The sequence below is a fragment of the Lynx rufus genome, unplaced genomic scaffold (assembly GCF_022079265.1).
Source record: "Lynx rufus isolate CCGP_SWC_20201006 ecotype Redwood Valley unplaced genomic scaffold, mLynRuf1.p SCAF_1, whole genome shotgun sequence".
Lineage (NCBI taxonomy): Eukaryota > Metazoa > Chordata > Mammalia > Carnivora > Felidae > Lynx > Lynx rufus.
In genome coordinates this window covers 234,998,089-235,014,628 of record NW_025814823.1, presented here as the reverse complement: position 1 = coordinate 235,014,628, position 16,540 = coordinate 234,998,089, and the positions used below count along the sequence as shown (strand labels likewise).

Genomic DNA, 16,540 nt, shown 5'->3' with positions numbered 1-16,540 from the left:
TTTCTGCAACAGAGCATCCCCTGAAATCTCACCATGACACAGTGAACGCGCATTTCCTGCACATGGTCTCGGGTGGCTTGGCCCCCCCCCTTTCTTGTAGTGTGTCCGTCTAGAGCATGTGGCCCCAGAGGTCACGGGGACAGGGGGCGAGTATGGGCCAGCACATCAGCTCCTAACTGCCCCCACCTGGAAGGACACGCTTTACCTCTCCTCCCGGTCCACTGGCCGGCACTGGCCACAGGGTCGCGGGCTGGTGGTGGGAGCTGGGAAGCACGCTTGTGCTTGTAAAGCACTGACCTGTCTAAGACATCAGGTTCATCAAAAACAGCCGCATCCGAAACCCACCAAGTTGTGCACGTTAAATATGTATGGCTTTTTGTATGTCAATCATACGTCAATAAAGCGGTTTAAAAAAACAGCTAAGCCTTTAGGATTTTCTATGTAGGCTGTTGTATCATCTACAAATAAGGAGGTCAGCAGAACAGTGCATCCTGGTGGCACAGAAAAACTTAACAATATCGTGAGAGCAGACAGACAAAACCAGAGCAAAACTATTATTTTTACCACCTCAAATATGAAGATGCGATAAGCTTGATATTTGTATATTTAGATCTTAACACCAGCCAATGTAAATCCCAAATAACAAATCCGGGAAAATTCAGTTGAAAAAATTGTCCTTCTGCCATTTGAAACATCACTGCGAACATGCCTGGGGTCAACGTTGTGTCGCGGGGAAAGGGCGCGTCGATGGTTTGCTCCGAACTCCCCTGACATCTGGTTAGCGTGCTCCGTGACAGGCCCCCACGAAAGTTTTGACCGCAAACAGGACAACGTGTTGCAAGGGGTGTTTTCAGTGAACATGAGAGACTTTACCTTGAGATTCCAGTTTTCTGAACACATTCACCTTATTAAAGACATTTACTGGACAGCTGTGATGGAAGTTGAGTGCTCACTGACGTTTCTAGCCACCACCCACCGCCACAGTCTGTGACTTCGTGAAGGTCACCTGTCCAGCACAGAGCACTGGTTCTTGGGCTGTTCTTAATGACTAGTGTGGGCGAGGGGTGGTGTGGTGGGAACGGGGTATCCACGTCAGGTAAGGTTGGCATGTCCTGGCTTACGCGGGGTTATTACAATCCTTGGAGCCGACCGGATGCTGGTATGTCTTGGGAATATCCAGTCATAGTTTACAGAGCGCACCATTTCCCAAAATTTCGCATCGTGGGGTTCTAACTCTAATTCCAGAAATAGTCTGGCCTTGTTGGGGGACCCTGTCATTTAGTGCAGCTACTGCCACGGAGAAGTCCTTTGCCCCTTCGTTCTCCACCCGACTGCTTGCAAAGTTGGAACAAGGGCACCTCCTGGGTGAGGCGGAGATGAGCTAACGTGTATAAAATACTGAGTGGGACACGTTTTGGGGAAATGGCGACACGTGTGTACTACCTTTGCTTTGGAATTCTAGCTGGGACACAAAGCAGCCTCGAGGTCGATGTCGGTAATTCCGCACGCTTGGTCGTTCGCTCCTCTGGAAGCGTGCGTGAGCACCCACGGGGTGCTGGGTGCATAGCGGCGCGACCCTGCGGATGAGGACGCAGGCACCCGACATGACGGGGGAGCTGCCACAGCCTCGGGTCTTCGTCATGACCCGTAGCGTCTGGGAAGCTGCTGCTTCACGTGTTGGTTGATGCTGAAGGGGTGTGTAGGAACCATCGTGTCCCGGCACTTGTGGGGTGGGGTGACCATGCTCCCCGACCCCGCCCCAGCCAGCATGTCTCCGCTCCCGTGTCAGGGAAGGCGACACAGGAAGGCTTACTCTGCCTGCCTCACCATGGGGCCAGATGCAGAGGAGAAGAAAGGTCATTTGAAAATGACGTAGAGACTATTGCAGGCTTTGCAGGGACGGCCCTCGGGCCGTAAGCAGAATTGCCTCGCCTGGCACCGTAGGGTAGAAGCAACCGCGGGTGCTGCCCGGGTGAGCCTGGCGATTCCGCCTCCGTTGCAACCCCTGCCGCTGGTGCTTTAAGGTGCTCGTTCCGCAGCAAGGATGCGTTGCGTCCTCTGTGGCTGCTGGTCTCAGCATTCCTGTGGGTTTTGATTAAAGACAAGACCTACCAACCCCCGCGCGGTGAGTTCACGTCTTCACGGAAGGGTCTGTCTCTTTCTTCCCCAACGCTCAGTGCCCTGGTACAGAGGAAGAAAATTTGGGGAAAAGAGGAAATGAGGCAAACGTAATCCCAATTGGGTGGGGCGTGGGGTGGATCTAAGAAAGGACTTGATAGTCTGGTGTAGATAAATAACGTGACTTTGTTTTTCCAAAAGGGAAAACGGATATATTGCCTAAAAATCTATTTAGTATTTAAATACGATTATGAAATGCCCAGCTGCACCAATATCGTGCAGACCTATGCACGATCTGGGCACGTTTGGGGTGTGGGCTGCTTCAGGGGGCACCCCGTATTTATATTTCCGTCACCTATTGTCGCCGTCTTTGGCAGAGAGGCTAGGAGCATGGACACTGGGGACCAACCGTGGGAGTTCAAGTTCCTGTTTCACCACCTACCTGCTGTGTGCCCTTGGCAGTTGAACTCTGCCTCGGTTTCCCCACCATAAGGGAAGCCCTCGCAGTTCCCCTCTAGCGAGGACTGAGTGAGTTTATACACGTAAAGCCCTCAGAACAGTGGCTGGCACAAACTTTACCTATATTGTAGTACAAAGTACGTAGGGGCACCCAGGCGGCTCGGTCGGGTAAGCGTCTGACTCTTGGTTTACGCCGAGGTCGTGATCTACCGGTTCATGGGTTCAAGTCCCGCGTTGGGCTCTCTGCTCTCAGCACAGAGCCCGCTTCAGATTCTCTATCTCCCTCTCTCTGCCCCTCCTCCGCCATGTGCACACTCTCTCTCTTTCTCTTCCTCTCTCTCCCAAAATAAACATTAAAAAAAATAATAAAGTATGTACTGTTTGAAGATCCCCAGTGATGTACGGTATATAAAAATCACAGATTGAATTCTTTACTCATTGTAACTTTTACTTTATCAGAAAGAGAAGATTCTGTGGCAACACCACTATACAAATAAAAGTGGAAATCAGAACATCCCCAAAGTAATGACCTAAAAGTAATAATAGCCATCCCAGTTGCTTATAGAGCATCACTTTTTAATTTTTATTAGGTCAACCAAAATCAGTCCCTCCGTTTTCTACGCGGTTGAGTCAGAGCCTAGAAATTGGAATTTAGGACCAACTTCCGTTCTTGATTGCAGGCTTGAGACTATTTTATGATAACGGAACACTGCATTTTCCAGAAAGATCCCTACTCCTTGCTTTCTCAACGCTGAGGTATTTTATGCCATATCTTTGCCCTGTGTTTTCTTGCAAACAGAAAACGTGTGTGTTGGGTCTCATCTACACTGGGGCCGTCACCTGCATAACACCGGCAAGTCAGGGAAGGTGGGACAATGGTGTGCGGGCCTGGAATGGTTGGAATCCTTCTATCCAGTTCTGCGTCGCACCCTGCCAGCGGACTCTGAATGCTGAGCGCGCTGAACTGAACGAGAGACCGGTGTTCGGTGGAAGGTGGGGGGTAGGAAGGCAGGGTCAGGTAATGAGGGGTGGGAGCCGGCGGGGAGCCTCAAGAGGCCAGGGGTGGGGGAGAGACTGGAATACAGGGAACAGTAGAGTCCAGCCGTGGGGACAGAGTGCTGACGTGTGCCGGGTTTGTGTCCACGGCGTGGGACATGCACAGGCTTTCCGGAGCCTGCCTCTGGTCTGGGTGCTGGATTTCACCAAGCCCCTCCAAAAAGTGTGGTTGATGAAAATACTCTTCGTTTTTGAAGTAAGTGCATGAGGACTGCTTGAGTTAGGGGATGAGTTCATCACCCGCCATCGATTGGCAGTGGTCGGACCACCCCAGGGGCCTGGAGTCAGGCTGCTCAGGTGGTGGCTGAGCGTCTGGAGATCTCAGGGGGGCCGGTCTCCCTCACCCTCCTCTCCTCTCCAGCAGCAGGTCGTCTAATAATGGCGGTGGGAAGGGAGCACCTCATTGGCGCCTCATTAACAACCGGTGCACAAAACAATCAAAATTGTGTTCTCAGGGCAAATGTAGCAAGTCTGGTTCAAGCCCACTCTAAGGTGTGTGGATGTTAAAAGTCCTCCAGCACTTTGGGGCGTCTGGGTGGCTCCGTGGGTTGCACATCTGACTTCGCCTCAGGTCGTGATCTCGAGGTTCATGAGTTCGAGCCCCGCGTCGGACGCACTGCTGTCAGCCTGTCGGCGCAGAGCCCGCTTCGGATCCTCTGTCCCCTTCTCCCTGCCCCTGCCCTGCCTGCGCTCTCCCAAAGAGAAATGAGTATTTTTAAAAGAAGGTCTTCAGCCCTTGGAGGGCCGACATTCCCACAGGGGAAAGCAGCCCATTTTAAGACGACATCAGGGATCCTTCTGGGTCTCCGAGATGCCCAGCGGGCATGGCTGTCGTAGGGCCCCCTGCGTGCGGGGCCTCGATGCGCTGGGTCGTCATGGTGGTCCCATGAGACAGGGACTCTGGGGGGCGGGCAGCCTGAGTCACGGAGGCCAAACCCGCTCCCACATCAGCAATACCTACGTGCCAGCTATTTCCCCGGCAGGAAAACGTACTTTGGATTCTAAAGGCAAACCACAGCTGTCTTCACTGCCTGCTGGTCGCCCCCGGTGAGGACGTGCCGTTCGTAGGGCAGGAGTGGCCCCCGCTAGGGACAGGTAGCAAGTCCCTTCCCCCGCAGTCCAGTGACCCCAGCTCCGGGGACTCGGAAATGCCCGCCGCCCCCGCCCGTCCTCACGGACAGTTTAGAGAATCAGAGCCCAAGTCATGGCACTTGCACACTTTAAGTTTTCCAGAAACTATATCTCAAGATTCCCAATGATTTCAAAGTCTCGTTGGCTTTATTTAGTCCACGTGGCAGAATTTCCTTCCGAGCTGGGAAGGTCCCGCGGCGCCTGTGTTGTGGGGCAGGAGCGGTCTCGGCCCTTACAAGCTATGCTGCCTGGGGGGGTGGTGAGGCTGTGACGTGCCACCATAAACCGCAGACAGACACGTGCCTCCTGAAGCCGGAGACCGTCTCCCGAGTCAAAGCCTTGGTTGCCGGTGACAGCCTTGGGTTACTTCTTGACGTCATTTGTCCAGAAGAGCCCAGTTTGGGTGGTTTTGTGAGACTCACGGAGCCCCTGCCATCGGGTGCAGATTGCGGAGCACGGCCGCCCCCTGTTTTGACAGGTCGATCCCCAGTGACAGTTCCTGTCACGTTTTTCCAGTGACGTTCTCGGGCTCCTCCGTGTCTTTGGAGTCCCCGTCGGTGGCGTCGCCGTTGTTATCGTCCGTGCTAAGACAGAACTCTTCACGCTACCCTGATCGATGGGGGCGGGTGGGGGGTGGAGCTGGTTGCGGAGGGTCATAACATCAGGCAGACCCCTGGCCAGAGGCGGGTGAGTGACCCTTGCCAGCAGACCTGCCTTCTGTGGGTCAGAGGGCACAAGGCGGGCAGATGGGGCACCTCGCCACGCTGGCAGCCGTCGGCTGGTTCCCGAATGCCCACGGGCCCCGCCTCCCTGGAGAAGAGGATGACCCGGCCTCTCCCACCAAGCGCCCCCCACCCCCACGTCGTACAGCAGCAGAGAAGCTCCGTGTGCCCAGCACGCGGTCCTTAAATCAGGGCCGTGGGGCAGACAGAAGCAGCCTCGGGCATCGGGGCGCGTGCACTGGGTGGGTGGCCCCAAGTCGCAGTGAGTGGAGTTGCAGCCCCGGAACGGAGGGCTGCAGCGAGGATCGAGCCACCGGGAACGAGCAGATAGACGAAAGCACCGGTGGGCACTGTGGGCGAGAACCTCGACCCTCATCCTCTTTAAATGTGTCTCCAAGAAGAAGGGCAAATACGGTGCCCTAAGGAAGGCCCAGTGTGTAGGGATGATGGGCACTGGGATTCCGGCGCAAGAGGTCAAGTTGCGCAGGAAAATGCCACCTTTCCTGCCAGCCAGTCACTCAGCACAGAACGGATGCGGCGCAAGAAGGTGGCCGAGGCTAATGAAGTTAACACGCGCCTGTTCGTCCCAGTGGAGCTGGGTCCCAGGGAGGAAGGTTTCCGTGAACCGAGATAGGCCAGTGTGTGGAGATCCGGGGAGTCTGACCCTGATACCAGAGACAGAGATGTGCTGTGGGGCTGGCCCAGAGCCCCACATGTAGGCAGCTGGGTTTAGCTCGTAAGAAGAAGCCGACGGAGCGGCTGCAAACGGAACACGGGGTCCTCGGCTTGGCCTGTCCACGGGCTCCGTTTGCATTCTGTGTCCAGGAGCAGCGGACGCTACGGTGGCCAGTCGTCTTGAGGAGCAGGAACTGTGAGTACGCAGGTGTCTCACGAAGGAAGACCTGCCTGCTCGGGTCGCACACAGACCGGAGTCGAGGAGGGCGCCAGGGTCCACAGCGCCGTGGCCGGAAGACCAGATGGGTCCAGGTCACTGGCCAGCTCAGGGCTTAGAAGTCTGATAGATGCGACATGGCAGATGTGGAGCCCCACGCGACAGAGAGGGTGCAGGGCGGTGGCGGGCGTTCAGTGACCTCGGCGCGTCCTGAGTCCCACGGGAGAAGGCCAGGCTGGGCGGCGTTTCGTGGAGTAGATGGTCAGTGTCGTGTTTCCTTTCTCCTGTATCTGCAACCCTCCTCCGTGTGCCTGCGGGCCGGCCTGGCCTTGGGCTTCAGAGCATGGCCTCCAGCACGGCCCTGGAATCTTCTGTGACTCTGACCACATTACGTGACCTCGCCGTGTCTGCTTAGTCATCTGTAAATCAGAGTTGATTATAGCGAAGCCTACCTGGTGGGCTTTCGGGGAGGGTTTGATGCGTGCGTTCAGACCCCATCCCGAGAAGGATGACGGGCACACAGCCGCCGTGACCGCCTTCAATAAGTATGTCGAGCTGTCACTTCCTGTGTTCTAGCGCGGCTAATGAAACCCACGGGGACCCGGCTGCTTAAGCAGAAGTATCAGCATTCGTGGAATTGCCAAAAAAAGAATTTTTTTTGAAATGATTATCTGAAATAATTTAAATTTTTAGGAAAAAAAATTATTTTTCTCTGCTTGCTTCTTCCAGGAAAATACCATCTGTCTCAAAAAAGAAAAAAGATTCAATAATTGCTAGAACTTTCTTTAAAGTGTAGAGGATGTAGAGATGCTTGTGTTTTGCAAGCTGTGCCTTCGGTGCTGCCAGTGGCTTGAGGATATTTTATGATAACGTTAAATAAGGTAGCTTCAGTTTCATTGCTACTGAATGTCACCCAAGTTTATATAAAAGCCGCCTGGCTTTGATATCCTGAGGTGTTCACAAATTTAAGAGAAGATATCTGAGGACATTTGCTACCTAGCCATTGGGAAAATAGTTTAGAAACTGTAATAGAGCATACGTTACCTGAGCTTTCTCAGTGGAAAATTCTAGAATGTTCCACGAAGTAAACAGTCCTTCTTGAGTGAAGTGGCTTTGTATCCTGGGCGGTGTTCTCAAACTTGGCCCCGGTGAGAGTCAATTCCGCAGGAAAGCTAGTCAGTGGTCCTGGCTGTGCCCGCCAGGGTCCTGGGTTAAGCCCCGCGCCTCTCGCTCACCTGGCCTCGCCTGGGATCTGCAGCAACCTGCATGAGATCTGTTGGGGGGGGGGCGGGGGGGGGGGGACAGGCACTTAATAAATCTTTGGGAAATACAGGTTGCTTTCTTGGAACTTTTTTTATAGCTGAGCTGTCCTTAACAACCAGGCTCGTTGGGTTTTCGTGTGCAGAGATTGCTAAAGCATGAGGCCAAAAGGAGTTTTTCAAGCTCCGATCTGATGACAAGCCAAGGAAGCATCTCACACACTGCGGGTGCTCTCCCGGCGCTCACCTGCCGCCTGAGCGCCAGCCGTGGCTTCCCGATGCCCCCTTGCCTGACGCCCGCCCCCTCCCCACTCCCTTCCCAAGACGGTGCCACCGGCTCTGCCATCACCGTGCCCCAGTCGCCGCCAGACATCTTGCCACTGCACAAGGACCAGTTCCCCTTTATCCTTCCCCAAAGGCTCGCTCACCCCCGTGGCAGGTGTCCCTGTGCGTAGGACTCGGGTGTGGAGGCTGAGGCGCAGGGAGGGCAGTTCACTCAAGAGCCAGTGACTGTGTCCCCTCCCTCCTCTCTCCCCGCCGTGGACTCTCCCCATGTCTGTGATTTGGAGCCCGCGATGTGAGAGCCCCACGCGCCACAGCCGACGGCCCCCTTCGGCCCTGCGTGGCTGCATTTCTGGTGCGTGTCCCGAACCCGCCGACTCAGAGGACTTAGTGGCTGATCCTGGAGACCCGTTTCCTCCCGGGTCGGAAGCCTGAAACGCCCTGGGCCTCCTCCGCCACCATAACCATCCTTCCCCGAGCCCTGCTGTCCTGTCCTTTGCTGGACTTCACCGCTCTCCCCCACCCACACTGCCTCCGCCCCAGACCAGACTCCCCTCCCTGCCTTGGCTGGTGCTGGGCAGACTCCCCGACAGGCGGGGGTCTCCCACTGTAAACTGACCACCCTCCGGACTGGCTCAGGCGGCCTGGGGCTTCCCCAGCTCAGCCAGGAGGCTTCCCTCAGGGCTGCTGTCGGTCCCCTTGGTGGTCATTTCACTGCAGGGACCCACACATCCCTCCGTGCAGCTTGACCGTCACACACAGCCGCACACACAAATGCACACGCGCTCAGGAGACGCCACATACGGGAGAACCTGTGTGCGTGCTCGTGCACACATACACACGTGCGCCCGTGCACACATGTGCACTCGGGCACGCGCACACACACTCTCAGACCCGTGGAAAGTGCTGCAGAACCACGTCAGCGTGTCCCCGCTCCCAGCTGCTGTTTGCCGCCTCGCTGGGCCAGATCCAGCTCAAGTCCCCCCCCTCGCTGGTCAGCGGCTTGGCGTAACTGTTTCGATTTGAAAACGTGTCTGTGAAGCTGCCTCGTCTGTCGTAGGGTCCTATCTGCGCTCTGGAACTCTGTGAGTTGAACCGCTTTGCACGTCAGACCTCAAAGAGCGGCGGACTCGTGGCTGCCTTCCAGGGTGGACCTCCTTCCAAAGATCTGGGGAGCGTGTCTTCCCCCCACCCATGGGTTGGAAACCCGCGCCGGAGGGGTTAGGGGTTGTGAGCGCTCTCAGACTAACAATTACACGTTCAAAGACTTTGCAAACAAGTGGCCACTCTGTAATTCAGCCCAGGAAATGAGTGAAAGAACCTCAAAACTTCACATGAGGAGTCTGGAAACTCTATTTTTAAAAGAGCGGAAGCCTGTAATTCACAGGCAAATGAAACACAGGAATACCACGAAAGTAGGTTTGTGAAGAAAAATAAAGCGGTAAGAAGAAAAACCTAATCAAGGGAGAAATGCAGAATGAGTGTATTTATCTCATGCACTGTCATGAGACAACGGTGTTAAAACAGACAATATTGAGAAAGCTGGGAAATCAGCCACATAAATGCGAAATACTAGATTTGCCCGCAGACATTCCGTGACAGAAGAAACCAAGTCGTGATGTCCATATGGAAGACAGAAATTTGTGTGTTCTTTTGTTTTTTAATTTTTTTTTTAAGTTTACTTACTTAGAGAGAGCATGCACATGAGCAGGGGAGGGGTAGAGAGTGAGAGAGAGAGAGAGAGAGAATGAGAATGCCAAGCAGGCTCCACACTGTCAGCACAGAGCCCGATTGCGGGGCTTGAACTCACAAACTGTGAGATCATGACCTGAGTCCAAATCAAGGGGCTGGCGCTTAACCGACTGAGTCACCCAGGCGCCCCTGTGTGTGCCTTGTTTTTCCAAGAGGCCAGAAGGAAACTAATTGTCAAGGGGTAAGATCCTCTGTGATAGTTCCCAAAATCAAAAGCCCCGTTTGTTGTGGCCCCCTGTGCCTGGCACTGTGCCAAGCATTTCACGTGTTTCAACGTAGGAAACCCCTATAAAAATCCAATGTCCTGTAACACTATTCATATGCTTATTTTACAGGTGAGGAAACTGAGATTCAGAGAGGTTAAGTAAGTCGCCCAGGGTTACACAGCCAGGAAGTGTTGGAGCAGGGATTTGGGGATTTGAAGCCAGGTCTGTTGAATTGTGTACCCTCACCCCAGCACACACGCACACACACACACACACACACACAGACTCACTCACTCCATGCCCCAGACTCACCAAGTGTCTTTCCATGGTTCTCTGAATACAGCAGGCTGTTTCAGCTTCTGCTGTGGGACCCCTTATTCTCGCCACCATGGCCTGGAAAACACCTGCCACCCATATGTCAGCTCGAGTGTCGTCAGACACAGAAGTCTTTCTCGAGGCACAGACAAGCGGCACTACCCCCCTCTCCCCTCCGCCCCGCCCCCCGCCCCCACCCGGTCCCCTACGAGGACCAGAATCGTTTCTACCTTAGAAAGCCGTGCGATCCCAGTGACCAGCAGTTGCTGACCTGGGGAGGACTTGTAGCAATCCTTGGCTAAACAGATAGAAAATGAACAGACTCCTTGGTCCGGGCTGTCTTTATTCTGTACTCCAGCTGTGCTCAAAGGGTGTGATTCTACCTCTGAGGGGACATTTGGCAGTGACTGGAGACGATTCGCTTGTCATCTGCTTGGGGGCCACTGCTGCATCCACCTGCAACGCAGCTAAACTAAACATCCTACAGTGCACAGGGCCACCCCCAGCAGAATGATCTGGCCCCTGATGCCGGTGGTACTGAGGCTGGGAGCCCTGACGTGTGCCTCTGTCTCAGCAGCTACAGCACACCCCCGTTATCTCCCCATAATGGGCTCTAAGCCCCTACAGGCAGGGGCCATACCACTTTGTCTTTTTAGGCCCTGCACCCAACATAATGAAGGAATAAACGCAGAAGTGACAGGGACGCCTGGGTGGCTCAGTTGGTTTGGGCATCCACTTCAGCTCAGGTCATGATCTCACGGTTCGGGCTCTGTGCCGACAGCTCAGAGCCTGGAGCCTGCTTTGGATTCTGTCTCTCCCTCTCTCTCTGTCTGCCCCTTTCCCTCTCTCTCTCTCTCTCTCTCTCTCAAAAACAAGCAAAAAAAAAAATTTAAAAACCAAATCAAATTAATAAAATTAGAAAAAAGAAGCGAGAAAGCCACACTGAAATTCAATGTGCTCATTGGGGTAATGGAAACCATGTAGGATCAGGGGATTGAACTGAGGACCCGAGTTTGGAGTTGCTTATTAGCTACATAGAAATGTGTAGCCGTATAGAATTTTTCACGTTGAATTATTGTGATTGTGATAGCCCAAAAGCTACGCGGCCAAAAGAAAAAAAAGAGTCAAACCAAAGTATCAACTCATAGTTTTGTTTGACACACGCAGTCCCAGAGAACTGTATACTCAGCACTGCTCGATATCCGTGTTATGGTGAGATTTTTAAGGCAGTTGGGGGGAAATCCTACGGTTGCTTATAATTGCATTTACCGTCTGTGGCTCAGGAGAGAGAGGGAGGTTACGCACCTAAGCTCTTAATGATGGCGCAAAGCTATCACACTGGGTTGCGTAAACTCCCGTCCAGGTCTTTTTGCCCTAAACACACGTCAAGGTATTTTAGGAGAAACAACAATTATTCAGGGAAACTCTCCAGAAGGGACTCTTTGGTCATCAGGCAAATGGAAACAGACAAGGGAGAAATGTGAATGTTGTAACAATAAGAAAAACAGCTCTTAAGTAATGGTAAGACACAATTTACATTTTTCTGAAGTGCTTCCGAATGCAGTATCTTCTCTGACATTCGTAATGATGCTGTGTGGCGAATATTGTTCCCACTTTATCGAGGAAAATACAGAGGGTCAGAGCGGTTGAGCTGAAGGTTTTCCCACAGTCCACCCTCTAGGAGATGGTACCTGGGGTGGGGGGAGTGGAAAATGGAAGGCGGGTCCACATCAGAATGTCGGGGGCCCAGGCATGTGGAATGTCCCCCCTTCTTGATCCAGGGGGCATCGCAGGGGCATCTCAGCAAAACAGCTCAGCCACCCTGACAGGGCCAGGCAACGTAAGTGGTGTTTCTCAAGCTCGGTATCTCGCTGGGTGATATGTAAACAGCCAATCAGAAGGGGACAGGCCATCTATGAGAAGAGATCTGTTAACTGTAAACTAAGATGTGAGAAACAGCGGACCAGGGGAGAGGTCTCTGTTGAGGGCAGCGAAGGTCCGGAAACCTCCGGCTGGCCGACAACAGACTCTGTTTCCTGGTTGCTGAATTGACTGAGTGCTGGGGCTCTATGTTCATAATATTTCCTGGGAAGAAAAGGAAACAAAGAGCGGTCTGTTCATTTGGGGTTTTGTCTGTTGTTTTTTGTAACAGTTGGGACTTTTCACAGGGAATAGACAAAGTCTATGTTCGTGCCAAGAGTGACAGAATATTCCAAGATATTCGAGAGCTTGTATTTGGCTGTTTTGGGTTCAGAATTCTCAAACCTTGCCATGGGCTTCTGGTGTTATAGACAAGAGTGATAGGAGATGGGTAGAATCTGCATGTTGTGCAAAAGAATACAGCCTGATGTTTGCTCCCACTCCATGTAGAAATTGATGCTGACATTCCTGCAAAGGTGCATTTGCTTGTGTTTAATGAAACAACCTTGGACTTTGATCTCAACCCATCATGATGATGATTCTAAATGTATTAGCTTTTCACAGTCCCTTTTTATCAGCTATAACTATGCCACATAGGAAAAGTGGGAAGTTCCAAAATTAAAACCAGGAGCCACATCCCGGAGAGGCATGGGGAACTTTCAGGAAGTCAGTCAGTGGAAATTTCCTGCCTTCTTCTCCTCCTGTCCTCCTCTGCCCTTTCAGCAGCTTGTGTGATGGGAACCAAGCAGCAGATTGGATGAGGTGGCCTTGCCCTTGGTGGGCATACGGACAAGTTCTGCCAGAGAGGTGTCCAGAGGGAGCAGAGCCCAGCTGTACCCGGATTTCTCGCTCCTTCCCTGGGCTTTGGTTTCCATCTCCACCGTTGGAAAGACAGATGTTGAACCGTATGCTCTGAATTTAAGTGCACAGAACAGTCTTCCATTCCCAGCGGCTGGTGATTGGGTGCCATTTTCCCTGTGAATTACGAGGCCGGTGCAGCCGTCTTCCCACCAGAATGATTAGTGGGTTAAGACAGCTAAGATTGGGTGGACCTGACCTGCCTGTGGCCACACGGGCCAGGGTGGCTGCCGCCCTGGATGCCTCGTCCGAGGGTCCACTCAGAGGGGCTTGTTAGTAAAGGTTTATAAACATCAGGAGATTGTTGGAAATAGTGTGCATGCTCTTGTTGGTGGGTAAAACTCAACCAGGTCTTTCCGAGGTATCTCTTCCACCCCACCTGCAAAATGTGTGCATGCAACGCTTAGGAAGACACGTAGATCTTCCAGGAGAGGCTCAGGGGGGTTCCTGCTGGCCACGAGGCGTAAAGGGGGACAGCGCAGCTGGACAAGAGCCCCGACAGGCCTTGCTGACCGACGCTCCGTTGCCCAGGCTCCTCTTTCCCTTCAGTATTCCCCGTGATGCCAGGCACACCTCACTCCCAGGGCTCTCTGGAAAGGAGGGGACCACCTGAGAGGTGGTCACATCAGCAGTGCCTTTGGGTTCCTTCTGCCTCATGATCCAGAGCCTTCTGTGCCCATTCTAAGGTAGATCAGACCTTCTTGTCCACTGCAGATGCCAACGCCCCACCTTTCCGGCCAGAACACACCTGGTCCCCGTGAGGGGTCGGGCCTCTCCCTGGGATTGTGTAAAGGGGCACCTACCTCTCATTGTTCCTCCTCTCGGGGCTCAAGGACAGCCTTCCTCTTCCTGGAAAATGGCTCTGCCGTCCTGTCCTGAAATGGCTCCCAAGAGACATGAATTACAAGAAATTCACTCGTTCCTGGGCTTGACTTTTAAGAGTCAGAGTTTTTTTTCATTTATTTTATTTTATTTTTTAAATTTTTTCTAATGTTTATTTATTTTTGAGAGAGAGAGACAGAGTGCAAGTGGGGGAGGGGCAGGAGAGAGAGAGAGAGAGAGAGAGAGAGAGAGAGGAAGACACAGAATCCGAAGCAGGTTCCAGGCTCTGAGCTGTCAGCACAGAGCCCGACACGGGGCTTGAACTCACAATCCGCAATATCATGACCTGAGCCAAAGTCAGATGCTTAATTGACTGAGCCACCCAGGTGCCCCTTAAAGTCAGAGTTTTAAAATGTGTGTGTGAATACGTACACATCCAAATACGAGTCTGTTACAGGAGAGGCTGGAAGTCACAGGGAACATGTCCTCGGTGGGAGGCAGAGGCCACGGGAGCTGCCTTTCGCCCGAGGGACAAGCCAAGGCTTCTGCAGATGCTCGGCTGGTGCAGGCCGGGGCCTCCCGGGCCACGGGGAGCCGGGCGGAGAGGAGCCAGCAGGTGCTTTCCGGGCCTGGAAATGAGGCATCAGGGGGAGCTGGGCGGCGCCCCTCCTTCCCTGCAAGCCCGGCACCCCGCCTGCTTGGCACCCGTCTGGGGGTCCCACAGATGAAGGCAGCAGAAGTTAACCCCTGTGGGATCAGAGCAGGGGTTCTAACCTGGTTTCCCTTTCCCTCTCCTGCAGGGACGGATCTGTAGAAAGGCCGGCAAATCAAAAAAGTCCTTCAGCCGCAAGGAAGCCGAAGCTACCTTTAAAAGTTTGGTGAAGACGCATGAAAAGTACGGCTGGGTCACCCCGCCCGTGTCCGACGGCTGATGTCCCCGGCGACGTGCGGTAGACTCTTCAGCCACCTGTCCACACACACACACGAATTCCCGACATCTCCTCCTCAACGCCGAGCATCCCCCATCCTTTTCTACTCTGCAGCCGGAACTGAATCCTGAATGCCAAGGAGACGTTTAAGTTATTTATGAACAGATGTGTTTACAGGGAGAACGAGGGAGCGAACGCTGTTCGGGATTAGGTTTCGATTGTAAATGAGCGGCCATCTCGAAGTCACTTTAGAACACATGTTGAGATGGTGCCATCCCCCAGCCCGCCTGCCCCTGTGCCTGCCCCTCGCACTGCCCTTAGCTTCTTCCCAGACAGTGGCCCCGAAGAGCAGGCAGGAGAGCCAGTGCCTGCTGCTCGCCCACTTCCATGTACGTGGTACCGTTCTTGTTTCCTAGGAACGCCCCGCATCGCTGTGCTCTGTGTCTGTTTCTCTCCCCGGCAGGTCAGCATAACTTGGAGACGTGTCTTTCTGTGGCCCCGTGTGACGACATGTAGACCTCATTTGTGCTATGACCTTCGGCTCCTGAAAACACGAACTTAATATCGCCAAGTTCTAGAGATGGAAAATGACAGATGCCCCCCGGGGAGAATGTGCTTTCTCTGCCTCCGCGGTGGTGGGCACCTGTCCACAGATAACCAGCACCCCGAGACGAGAGGCAGGGGTGCTGTGGCCACCGTGGGCGCACAACGGTTCAGATGCCGGGTGCACGCTCCCCGGGGCTCCGACGTTGGGACAGCCTCTTCAGTATTCTGGAACGTTCCTCCGACGCTGCATCGTGCTCCTATCTTCTCTCAGCTCGTCAACCCACCACCAAAAGCAAAAGACAATTTCCCATTCACTGAAGTCATCTGACTCATTTTATTATCTGTGCTAGTGACAGGGAATCCGAGAACCGCCAAGGGTACCAAGTGACCATACGAGGACTTGCATGACCGGGTCTGTTTCCTCACCTTCAAGTCACTTGTGTGTCCCGGGGAGGGGAGGGGGGGGCCGGGCTGCGTGATGCGCGAGCACCCTCGCTGTGATATCAACTTCCTGTTATTTAATCTCCCACAGTTCATTTTTCTCTTCTGTTAAGTTCCTTAGAACTTTCTAAGAAGTTCCATGAAATGAGGAAATACTGTTTATAACAATACGTGGGAAGAGGTTAAAATGTTCATTCCAGGTGGAAAAATCTTATTGGACACATTTTAAATAAAATCATGCATACCTGATGCCCTGCCTCAAGAATCCAATCATTGGGGGCTGTCCTTCCACTTAAAATATTTGATCTGTTTTTAAAATTTAATATTTGAAATGCCACGATGGCATTCTACGGTGAGATTAAAAAAAAAAAAAATGAGTCTTAGGGACCCACGGTCTTTGCAAAGGAGAAGCAGTTAGAAGCTAACAGGAGGCATTAAGGGTTGATTTGACCAAACTCGAGTGTTGGCCAGTGTGAAGGACAAGAAATCTTTGCCGATTAGGTTAAAATTCTGTGGGCAGTTTTGGCTAACCCGGGGACCTGTTCACTTGTCCAGGGTTGTCAGGGGTCTGAAAGACCTGGCCTCAGAGGACGGGGGTCAGCTTCCGGCACGACTGGCCGTTCACCAAATCCGCCCCCTTTTTGCTGCTCTTAGTTTTGTTTAAGCCACTTCCTCCTATGCCCGTATTTCACATGTGGCGCCCTCTGTCCGGCCAAGAGGTACTGTGTTGAGCATGCGTGGCTGCCTGCTCATGTTCCCTCTGAGTAGTAATAGTCACAAAACGTGATGGCAAAGATCCGAAGCTGTTCTTCCGTCGGATCCTCTCCAGGGA

General features: G+C 53.2%; 1 protein-coding gene across 1 annotated transcript in view; it reads left to right on the top strand.

Annotated features, from left to right (window-relative positions):
* The window catches only part of UBE2QL1 (ubiquitin conjugating enzyme E2 Q family like 1), a 38,124-nt gene extending 23,400 nt beyond the window's left edge, over positions 1-14,724 (top strand). The window contains exon 2 of the mRNA XM_047074461.1: positions 14,593-14,724. Within this exon, the coding sequence (XP_046930417.1) occupies positions 14,593-14,724 (132 nt within the window). The remainder of the gene's footprint in view (positions 1-14,592) is intronic.
* Positions 14,725-16,540: the final 1,816 nt, after the last annotated feature.